The 12500-nt window shown below is 36.6% G+C and overlaps 1 protein-coding gene across 5 annotated transcripts in view; it reads left to right on the top strand.

Moving 5' to 3' along the window:
* The first annotated feature begins 3557 nt into the window (after window positions 1-3557).
* Window positions 3558-12500, top strand: part of LOC125660099 (SCO-spondin-like) — a 32440-nt gene continuing 23497 nt past the window's right edge. For 3 of the 5 annotated variants that reach the window (XR_008798625.1, XM_056149461.1, XM_056149460.1), the window contains exons 1-8: window positions 3558-3909; window positions 8214-8332; window positions 8638-8800; window positions 9307-9408; window positions 9514-9684; window positions 10099-10242; window positions 11992-12162; window positions 12249-12413. Coding sequence is in view for 4 of the 5 variants with exons in the window: in XM_056149461.1 (XP_056005436.1) it covers window positions 3696-3909; window positions 8214-8332; window positions 8638-8800; window positions 9307-9408; window positions 9514-9684; window positions 10099-10242; window positions 11992-12162; window positions 12249-12413 (1249 nt within the window). In the remaining variant the exon portion in view is untranslated. Of the gene's footprint in view, window positions 3910-6777; window positions 6915-8213; window positions 8333-8637; window positions 8801-9306; window positions 9409-9513; window positions 9685-10098; window positions 10243-11991; window positions 12163-12248; window positions 12414-12500 lie in introns of those variants that run through there. The other 2 variants (XM_056149458.1, XM_056149459.1) reach the window with 2 other exon arrangements.

The raw sequence follows: 12500 nt of genomic DNA, 5'->3' as shown, positions 1-12500 counted from the left end.
CTTGGTTACCTGCCAAAACGGGATATCGGAAGTGACGTTATTCATGGTCACCAGCACAAACAAGGGAATGAGCCAAAATGTGGTCGCGAAAACCTATCGAATACTATGAGTTAAATTACGCGTCGATGAAGATTATTTTTATGGTGAATCAATGGCATAAATATTGAAATTACAGGATCAGAAATTAGAACTTTGGGATGACTGACGATAAAAGTAGAATTTTAGAGCTATTTTAAATCGAAGTTTTGAGTAAATATTCGTTTCATTCCATGTGGTTTTTTATTAGGGGGTGGTATGGTATAGACCCGGTCTATAATTATTGCAGACAAAATTACCGGTTCCTGTGATCGCTTCTCTCCTACTATATTATAGAGGGACCTACACAAGTTTGCTGAAATTGTGCTAAAACCCTGTATATATTTTTCTGTGTTGGATTTATTATTGGCGATAATGTTGCATGCAAGGGTAAGTTTTAATATAGTAAAAACTTTCATAAAATCAAAAAAACCAACAACTATATATATATATATATATATAATTCAATAAAAAAGCAGGAAAATATACAGTTCCAATATATATATATATATATATATATATATATATATATATATATATATATATATATGCAAGGTGAAGATAACGAACAGTGATCAATCTCATAACTCCTATAAGCAATACAAAATAGATAGTTGGGCAAACACGTGAGCCCTATATCCTGATCAGGAAAACGGAGTTATCCGCAGTCAAAATCAGTGTGCCACGAACGGCTTAACAATCGGTATGAAACACGTTAGACAGCATTTGACCCAATGCGAGGTTGTACTGACGAAGTAGATCGTTATAACGACCATAGAATTTGCGAAATGCTGACTTCAATCGAGACTGTTGAAATCCCTGTACCATCAACTTGTTTGTCAGTAGCTTACCTCGATTTAAAAACTGACTATACGCAGAACAGGTTCTTGCATATCGAATCAGTTGAGATATATAAACACCATATGCAGATGATAATGGAATATTGCTACATAAATATGGGAAGTTGACGATGGAGAAGCTGAAATCATCCCGTTTGTCATACAGTTGAGTTGTCAGTTTGCCGTTAATGTCTACTTTCAATAAAATATCTAAATATGAAGCAGAAGTGGACGACTCTGTGGTGTCTTTTATTTCGAGCTCACAGGGATATATCAAATCGACATATGAATGAAAGCTATCATTGTTAATAGACAAAACGTCATTGATATATCTAAAAGTCGACAAAACGTCATTGATATATCTAAAAGTCGAATTGAAGGCCACAGCGAGAGATTTTTTCTTCTCACGTAGAAGTTTTTGAATAAATTCAGCTTCATATGAATATAAAAACAGGTCAGCTAACAAAGGAGCACAATTCGTGCCCATGGGAATTCCAACAGACTGTTGGAAGACCTGATCACCAAAGACCACGAAGATATTGTCAATGAGGAACTCTAGCATATTTTTATTTCAACTTCAGAGTAATTGTGCGTGGAATCAGAGTGGTGTTTAACAAAGTAAGTTTTTGAATGACTGATCACTAGATATGAATATTTCCGTTTTCCGTTTTTGTTGAAGAAGCAACTGTCTTTGATGTCAAAAAGTCTAGTCTTTAATTTATCGTGAGGGAATGGTCGTGTATAGTGTTGAAAAGTCATAGGTTTAATGTTATTGATTTGGGGAAAATTCTGCGATTTCAAGTTTACTAAAATTTCTTTCGAAATTTTTAGAATCCACATTTGATTAACACCACTTCTGGCATATGTAGTCGCACAGTAAGTTTGAAATTTCTTCTTCACAGCTGTTAACATTTTCGTGAGGAGCAAAGATAGGGGCTTGGTAGAGCACTTACTGGATCCAGCAATGTATCTTTGTTTGTAAGGGTTTTTATGTAGTTTAGGAATCCGGTATAGGTACGGTAACTCATATTCATTCGACCCATTGACTGGAATATTAAATGTGTCTAAAACTGAAGCTATATATTGTTTTATGTGAAATCAATTTCCCGTACTTTCTTAATCTCTGTAGGAGCGACTTCAAATTGAGTCCATCCTAAAAGGGCAGCGAAATATGCATGATATGCGTAGCTTTCATATAATTTCTGTTATGAAGTTTGTAGCAAACTTCACCTTCAATAAACTTGGATAAATAGGCTCCATAGAACTAAGATGGCAAATGATTTGTATTTTGTCAGTACATGTAGTTCTGTACATTTTGATAAATAAGATCATATGCCATTTGAAAAGTTGAATTAATTCGCGATCTCAGAACTGTATCACAGATGTATGTCATTAGATGTATGTCATTGCATGCATGGACTTCAACTGACTGTCTTAATTATAAAACTAATTTCGCCATGTATCCTAGGCCACATTAATTTGATCACTTATCTCTCGAACACATTATATAAATTTCAATGTGATGTTTCACAACATCCTGATTTCTGTAACACATCTACTATAAATCCCGGATTTCTGATTCTGAGCTGTACTGGGGGATCCGATCAGCTGGACTGGTGTAGGTTTTTAAGATGTCCCGGGCGCAGGTTATTGCACTGCTGGTTTTATGGCTGTCAGTGTTTGCAGTCGTAGACTCCCAGGACAGAGGTAGGTTGCCATTTCAAAAATTAGTACAGTGCCAGTAATTATTTTAATATGAAATGTAGGAGAAAAGCATGTATGAATTTAAATGGAATTCTTTAATCATAATGTTGCCTTGTAGTTATAACTCGCTCTGGGGAAAAATATAATAAAACGCACTTTGCCCAAGAAAAAAAAAGTCGAAAGTTGGTTGCAGCTTAACCCAGTTTGAGAAATCATTGTATAACGATTTTTCCCGCAGGTGTTAACTTTGGTGATTTTCTGGCTCATAAACCTGAACGCAAATAACTTTTAGCGGAGAATATTTTGGCGGACATAGAACTCCAAAACAAAACTTAATAACCAGTATAATACTAATTACTTATTTCAAAATGTTTTACACTTGTTATAAACAACCAACATAAAAACATAGTAGTTTATTTATCTCCCACGCTCTTAAATGCTACTTGTACCTTTGACTTAGTTATAGTTCTTGCTTATGTATTCGGAATGCAGACCCAATTTGCTGCAAATTTAACTGTACGTACAATTAAAAATTTGGCCTCATGATAACCAACCATTATTTCCCCGTGGAGAAAAACCCGCTATACAGTATTTCAAAGTGCTTCAAATTTGGGGATAGCTCAACACGTTTAGAAAGAATAATTTCATGATTCGAAATATAAAAATCAGTTTGCCTTTATGTAGTGATTTAGTGACGGACAAAGAATACGAATAGAATAAGCTGAAATTACTTTTGTTGGCTTTCATAATGTTTTATTTGTTTTGCATATACAGTAGAGAGAGAGAGAGAGAGAGAGAGAGAGAGAGAGAGAGAGAGAGAGAGCAAGCACGCACACTAAAACCACAAGAACATTTGAATAAATTATCGGGACAATCCTTTCCTTTCCTCTGGACAAGCGATCATTTTTTATCGTGTGTGTTTGTGTTTTGCAAGCAGGTTGTCATTTCTGCATAATTAGCTCATAATACAATAATCCAAACAACTTGCGCACCTTTAATATTGAAGAGACGTAAAGATAACAATTTGGAAAAGTACTGTTGTTATCAATTTCTGACGGTGATAATTGTGTGTTTGAAATGAACAATGTTTTGTCTTTAGGTGCTTATTACGATACCAGTCCTAGGAATTGGGAGGACTCTTCCATTAACTGCCAGCAATTAGGAGCCTGGGACGAGGGAAAATTCAGTACTACGGGCCTCAGGGTGCCAACTCGTCCCCAGGGATTCCCTATTGATCAGTTTTTTTGGGTTGGTGCTCGTGTTCAACAGACTCCGTGGTTTACACACTTGGGTAATTTTTGTAGATAGTTACATGCATCATAATAGTTTGTTTTATTGAACCTGTCTCACAACCACTTCCAAGGACTGAAATTTTTCACCTGGATAATTACTCAAACCATATAATGTACATGTAGTGAAATTACAAATCAATTCAATTTCTTGTCATCTCGTAATGCCAATAGAAAATGAACACATCAGAAAATAATTCTACACATTTACATAACACATTAGAAAATAATTCTACACATTTACGTAACACATTAGAAAATAATTCTACACATTTACGTAACAAAGAAGTTGCTTGTCCTGTTTCTCATTGTCTGCCCCCCCCCCCCCCCGCCCGAAATCATCTTAATATACCTTATTTTATTGTTAATAAACTTGTTTGATTTGAAACATTTACATTCATACAATGTATGACCTGTTATGGTTCTTCTAAAGCATAAAGGATTATTATTATTACAGAGTGCAATGCATCCGAATTGGTTTTAAAAGTTACATGTATAAAATGTACTTTAATAATGTGCTTAAAGATATTTGTATTTGAACGAAAATGATGAAGAAAATATTTATGAAATAAATACATCTATAGTTTTCCAACACCACCAATGCACCTTTTGAAGTTTGGAACTCCTGCGCATCTGTTCGGTGTAAATTGTGAAGCAGAAGAGAAGAGACAACGCGGACGTCTAGTTTAGTTGATGGATTAACAACAAAATAAAAGTTTTGCATAGATACTTGAATTTCAAGTCTTAAGCACACTTCTGAAATGGTCAGATGACTGTTTTATGAATTTACATTACCGATGGCCTGGTGACAAGCACAGTTTTTTGAAAGCACTGATTTCAACCAAATGTCTCTGCTGAAACAGTTGTAATAGCGACAAGTTAAGAAGGCGGTATCAAGTTGTATATTTCTTATGATTTGATTACAATGTGGGTTTTTTCTCGTCATATTATATCGATTAAGGTTAATACATGTATTACTCAACATATCTACCAACTGATGTTTAGTGAACTAAAAAAAATCCAGAAACGTTTAACGCCTAACATCATGTTGAAATACTACAAATGGCAAGAAAATATCATCTCTATATGTGTCCAGGGGTCCGTGTTTGCCCAACTGTATATTTTGTATTGCTTGTGGGAGTTATGAGATTGATCACTGTTCGTTATCTTCACCTTGCATGTCACAATTTGGAATCTATGTCATTTTTATCTTAATTGCATCGGGAATGCATAATTCAAAAATTTGGAAACCAAAGCACGGCTGTCAATTTAAACGAGTATACGTAGTTAGAAACCTTAACTTACAGGGGTTGGTTGTTGGTTTGTTTTTGGATATTAGAATTTCGATGTGTAAAAACAAAGTCTTCATCGCATTTGTTTACAAATCCTGAAAATGACAGTGTTCAGTAGTGAGGATCGAATTAGGCGATTTGACCATACACATGCAAATGTATACCAAATAGTAAAAGTAAAAAAAGTTGTAACCAAGATTAGTGGTTTTACACGTATAACAGCTACTAAATATACATTTGTAGTAATACGTTTACATGTTGTTTTACGAGAAGTAGTCACTTATATAGATGTGTCACCAGCTTTAGGTGAAGTACCACACATTTTGACCTATGCATAGTGCTAACAGATGTAGCAGTTCTATATTGTATCGGTGTCTTCCCACTTAGCTAAAATTCTGAAATATGTACGGGTGACTGGTTTTAGCTAGATGGGAATGGTGCACAGGTAAGGGTATCAAAGAACAAAGGAAAATAATTACAGGTAACCTATAGTCCGTTTTGTAATAAACCACAGGTGATTTGGTTTGGTATTAAAATTGGGGAGTAAACTTCCCTTTCCAAAACAGAAAGACTTGAGATTAATTCTTTATTTTTATACATGAAACACATTTAGAAAATTTAAGGAACATACCAGTCTAATAATGAAACGCATAAAGAAATGCATGTAAAAGTAACACATCAGTCTAAATGAATGACATGAGATGCGGCATCTGCATAGTTCATCACTTGGATTTCACCCCGGCGAAATCTTTCCTTAAGCTGCCGAATTCGTGTGTCTAACTGCATGTATTTCCTCTTTTTTGGCCGGATCACTCATCCAGCAGCAAGTTGGATGATTTTGGCTTCATTGGCTGCCTGTTCTTTCTGAATGAGTTGGATGAACACATAGATATTCGGATGAGGGTGTCGACACATCCTGTTCAATTTATTGTGCCATCCTTCTACGGCATTTGTCGTTCTGGGCCCATCATTGTCAAAGTGGTTCCAGTTCGTCAGATGCCCTTCTACCCATGTTTCAGTGACATAGTCCTTGAAACGTAGGACATCCTGGCCATCATCATCATTATATTCCTTCCAGCGCCTGAAACCACACCTCCATTTGGTTTCAGGAATCAGAGGGAGAACAGCTGCTCTTCTCACGAGGCGATGGAAGTCCTCATCATCCCGGAAGCGCACAGTTAATCCACAGGATTGTACTTTTCTCCAGATACACTGAGTAAAGTGGAAAAAAAAACATCCCTTGATTGAAGCCCCTGGGAAGTTGTGATGAACTGCATTTCGAGCGGCGATCTCAAAGTCCTACAGCCAACTTTCAGGGGTCAACATAGACTGGAGTCTTCTAGCTGAATCCTTCAGGAGACTGAAAAACCGATTGTAAGTGTCCTCACTCTTGTTAGGCAATAGTCCATAGATGAGAGGAAAAATTGTTCCATTTACATTTCCATGAAGAGTGTAGAGCTGCGTGAAGAATTGTGTGCATGATTAGAATGTCCCATCACTGAAAATTACCTCCGCTGCACACATATGATTTATGTTGGTGTGGTTGCAAAGATGATTCTGTGTCCTTGTGCATCAGTGTCATCCCACAGAAGAAACCTTTCACCTGCCAAGGTGTTGATCCATGGTCCATGGAGGTTGATGTCATCCTGTGATGTGGTTAATTTTGGAGTTGTCTTGCAAGGGCTCTATAAAGTGCAGAGTTGGAGGCCTGAAAGGTTGGTATGTGTCGAATCATATCCACCACTGAATCATCACATTCAGCATTGCGTAGTCCTCCTAATTCTTCATCGTAGATGGTGGGTATCGCTGTTGCTTCATCTCGGCACCTCTTCTTCACACCACTAATAAATGATTCCGCAGCAAGCCCAACGTAGTTATCATCATGGTTGTGTTGTCTCCCAAATGACACGATGATGTTGTTGGTTGTTGTTAGAGTTGCTGGACATTGTCTGTCAACGCATCTCCAAAAGGTTTTGTCATTATATCTGTTCCGGACAGAATACTTATAGCCACCACAAAGAAGAGAAAAATCCTCCTCTACCATTCTCTAGAAAATCTACCCGTACTTCAGCGTTAGCCATACTTAAGAAAATGATCTAGTCGCTGTGTCATTCAGTGTTTAAGATATTTTATAAGGAGAGTGGATCTCTCGATGCAATTTTCAGTACCTAGTTGTGATTATTTAGTGCTTTATATATTAATTAATTGATTATCACATGTATCGTTCAGATCCTAGGGGTAAACGTAAGGTTGGGTGTTATAATTGTTTGTTTGTGCTTTATATTAAATAGTCTATACAATTGCATCGAGAGATCCACTCTCCTTATAAAATATCTTAAACACTGAATGACACAGCGACTGTGTGAGATTGCATCAGTGTGTATAAGTAGCGCTTTAGGAGCATAACATAACTTCCTTTCTAGGGAAGTCGTTGTGGCCGAGTGGACTTACGCACTGGTTTGACAATCTTGCTAGGCGGTGGGTGCCGTACGTCGCTGGTTCAACCCCGGGCTGGAGCGAACATTTTCAGTACCTAGTTGTGATTATTTAGTGCTTTATATATATAGATCTAGATATATATATATATATATATATATATATATATATATATATATATATGCATATGTTTTGATTTCACAGGCTTGACTGATTATTACAGGTAGTTAGTCTAACACATACTATACCCCGGGACACGGGGACTTTGGTTTCTTTTAAGTCATATCTGAAAGACACTCCTAATATTTGGCACCCTTTTCTTCTACTGTCGTGTGCTTGGCGAAGGATCCGTCACTACGTATGTTAAACCTTTGAGACCGGATCGAGAATCGAACCAAGAAACTAGAAAGCAAAACTAAATGCCTCACAAATTCAGTTTTAAACAGACAAATAGACAGTCTTTAGTAGTATTAACCCGCATGTTCAATATACCAACAAACTCCCACACTACCTTTATAATGATGTTTTTCCCTTTTGATGAGCAAATGAATAACAAGAATTGCATCTCATCATTACAGGATGTTTTGAAACCCAAGGAGCTCCAGAAGAGCTAGATATTTCAAATGAAACGAACCCTACCTTTACTTGCTATTTGTTTTGTGCCAGTTTCAGGATCTACCTAACGATGGGTATATCAGTAAGTAAAAGATCGTCTGCTATACCACTGGTATAAGTAAAAATAGGTGGTTAGATTCAAGCACCTGAAACGTCATAATATGCCGACATCACATTTTTATGTTTTAAATGGTAACGTAAAATAATAATACCGATAATAATAAAGAAGTGCCCATTTTAGTCAATTTTTTTTATCAATATAAATCCATTTATTCGGGTCCATCTTTGATTTGATACTTTGTGAAAAATCTTGAATTACATTTAGTCGTGAAAATATACATATTTCATCATCACCAAGATATATCACGTGCTCTTTTTCATAATTAGCGTAAGACCTGCTATTGCTATGACGATGTCCAGAAATACCGTCTGCCGAACGAACAGTGCAGATACGAGACATTTCCCGACAACCCAGATGAATTGTATGGTGCGCCGAACTCCGGAAGTGTGATCGTATTCACATATCATCAACAGAGGCCGGTGTCAGACAGTAATATCCATATCTTTTGTTACATGTATTTACATTGTGAATAATTAAAAGATTCTAAGCACCGTGGAAGATAACTTTAGTATTCAACATTACCATTAATTGTGACTAAATTACATCCAGTTCTCATTGCAGTTTTTCATTGAAATTCAATTGTTTTTCTGATTAATATTCACTGAATTCAAATATTGAAAAATAGTGTATATATATATTTATCTTACAATTTAAACTCGTTGGTCTTCGACGTCTCCGAAAATGAAAATATTTTCCATTGAACAATAATGCACAGAACTCCGTGTTGTGCTTTTGTACCCAATGCCTAAAATCCATCCTAATTCTATAGTATATGCCCTTTGTGCATTTATCTTCGTATTAAATTATGTATGATGATCTAAATAGTAAATGTTTTACATTTCGCCATGATGACTTTCCGTTGAAATTCTTAAATAAAGATACGTCAGCATGAATGAAGAAACTTAGATTAATGCTGGAGTTGCTTCATTTCACAGCAAACGACTTTGGAAATTGCGCCAGCTTGAGATATCTAGGTGTGTTTCCGGTAAAACATTATTATTCCTCCTGTCTGAACAGAATTGGGATCTTCTGCACAAGTAAGTATCTGAACAAAAATGTCTGGCGAAATATAGTCTCTGACACAAAGGGATATCGCTTATATCATGGAGAAGTGAACACGGTGTGTTATCGCTTCGTTATAGATGGACAGACATCGGGGTCGGCACAGCTATCCTGGACTGAGGCAGTCAAACAATGTGGTACCATGAAAACAGATCTGAATGGGTATTACACTGGCCTGACAGATTCTGTCAAGTATTATCCATTGTGGACAGGGTTTTACAGACGTAGCATCGAGCAATGGACACCACCCAGTACGTATGCGCTCACCGATAATGTAAGGAGTTATCATTTACCCTGGTAACTTTACTAACAGTTTTCATAATTGAATATAGATATTTCAAAATTTTCATCTAAAAGATGATAAATCGGGACGGTAAATGAACCGTCAGAAGAAGACTACTTTCCCGATATAGTCCTTAAACTACAGTGTAAACGTATCCTATCGGCAGTGTTTGTTTCTCCAACAAATTAAAAAAAAAGATAAATAATAAAATACCTACAATGTATTTACTACTACTTAAACATTGGCAAGTATATTCATGATATCAGCTTCCTATATCCCTCAACAATGAAAGTATCTGAGGAACATTAAACTTCCGAATATCATCCACAATATTTTACATTTGAGCTTGAATAACCACTGAACACCTGTGATGGTTTTTCAGAAATCCAGACATATAATGACGTCAATCTGCATTCCTTTCATTGTGTAGCGGTGAAGGTAAATGATGATGGGACACTGTTCCAAATCTCATATCCCCAACTCTGTACAAGGACATTGCCGTCGATATGTGAAAAGTCAACAAGAGGTATGAACTACACGTTGAACAAAAGAGTCAAAACATTTTAGAGGATTGATTGAACAACTTTAGCTTTGTTAACTACTAATGTGTAGTTGTTTGCATTAAGATTTATCAGTCCGAGAAACACGATAAGCAAGAATAAATGTCAAATTCTTTTTCATAATGTGACAATCTTAGCACTCTAATGTGATTTGCTTTAGAATTTTTTTTTTATTTCAACATCTGACTGTATGGCATCACCTTAACAGTTAAATGTGATTTAGTTATTGCTATTCGGGACAAGGCAGTCGACAAAATCGTATGACCTGTTTTTATATTCATATGAAGCAGAATTTATTCAAAAACTTCTACGTGAGAAGAAAAAATCTCTCGCTGTGACCTTCAATTCGACTTTTAGATATATCGATGGCGTTTTGTCTATTAACAATGATAGCTTTCATTCATATGTCGATTTGATATATCCCTGTGAGCTCGAAATAAAGGACACCACAGAGTCGTCCACTTCTGCTTTATACTTGGATATTTTATTGAAAGTAGACATTAACGGCAAACTAACAACTCAACTGTATGACAAACGGGATGATTTCAGCTTCTCCATCGTCAACTTCCCACATTTATGTAGCAATATTCCATTATCACCTGCATATGGTGTTTATATATCTCAACTGATTCGATATGCAAGAGCTTGTTTTGGGTATAGTCAGTTTTTAAATCGAGGTAAGCTACTGACAAACAAGTTGATGGTACAGGGATTTCAACAGTCTCGATTGAAGTCAGCATTTCGCAAATTCTATGGTCGTTATAACGATCTAGTTCGTCAATACAACATATCATTGGGTCAAATGCTGTCTGACGTGTTTCATACCGATTGTTAAGCCGTTCTTGGCACACTGATTTTGACTGCGGATAACTCCGTTTACCTGATCAGGATATGGGGCTCACGGCGGGTGTGACCGGTCAACAGGGGATGCTTACTCCTCCTAGGCACCTGATCCCACCTCTGGTGTGTCCAGGGGTCCGTGTTTGCCCAACTATCTAATTTGTATTGCTTGTAGGAGTTATGAAATTGATCACTGTTCGTTATCTTCACCTTGCATGATGCACTTCTGTCACCTCCACCAATAATTAGAACAGAAACATTTCATTTTTAAGCTCACCTGAGCCAACAAAGGCTCAATTGAGCTCTTCTGATCAATAATTGTCCGTTGTTTGTCGTTGTAAACTTTAAACATTAACCTCTTCTCCTCCAGAACCATTTTACCAATTTCACCAAACTTAGTACAAACCATCTTTGGGTGAAGGAAATTCAAGTTTGTTTAAATGAAGGTCTATACCCCTTGAAAGGGGAGATAATAAAGAAAAGGCAAAATAAGGTGGATTCAATTAAAATTCTTGTTCTCAAGAACCACAGGGCCCGGAAAGTTGAAATGTAGATTAAAACATCCTGACATGAAATAGATTCACGTTTGTTCTAACTATAGCCCCAGGGGTTGGATGGGGCTGCAATAAGGGAGTCATAAATTTATATGCGGATATGTAGGAAACATATTTAAAATTCTTCTCAAGAATGAATAGGTCAGAAAAATTGAACTTCACTTGAAAGCTTTCTGAAATACATTTGTTGAGTAAATTTAAGTTTGTTTAAATAATGGTCACCGGAGGTAGGATGGGGTTAAATTTTATCATAAATAGTAAAGAAATAACCGCATATATTAATTTCTAAATCGTGGAAAAGGATTAATTCATTTCTAATAGTGGATGGAAACTGGGCGTCATGGGGAACGTGGAGCAAATGTCCTGTGACTTGTGGTGGTGGCATAGAACAAAGGGAGAGAACCTGTACCAATCCTCCACCTAAACATGGAGGAAGTAACTGTGTTGGTGATGCTTCGGAAACCAGACCATGCAACACCCAGCCTTGTCCAGGTATGTCTGGAAAATAGATTGACGACATTTGGTGTACTCGCGTATTTTCAAATATCACATACCCAGCAATTATGTTATTTTGATAGTTGATGGCAGTTGGTCTCGCTGGACGAGTTGGAGCAAGTGTTCAAATGTTTGTGGTAATGGTCGTCAAATTAGAAGTAGGTCATGTGATAACCCAGCGCCAGATCACGGAGGGACTAATTGTGAAGGAAGTAGCTTCGAACAACGGGAATGCATCGGCTGCCCGGGTAAGAAAATTCCTAAGATCTTGCTTGTTAAAATGTCGAACTCAAACTTGTAACATATTTTGCATTTTCACAAAACAATATCCTAAA

This window comes from Ostrea edulis, chromosome 9 (assembly GCF_947568905.1).
Source record: "Ostrea edulis chromosome 9, xbOstEdul1.1, whole genome shotgun sequence".
Lineage (NCBI taxonomy): Eukaryota > Metazoa > Mollusca > Bivalvia > Ostreida > Ostreidae > Ostrea > Ostrea edulis.
The sequence above is the reverse complement of the archived record's forward strand: the minus strand, read 5'-3'. Positions and strand labels throughout refer to the sequence as shown.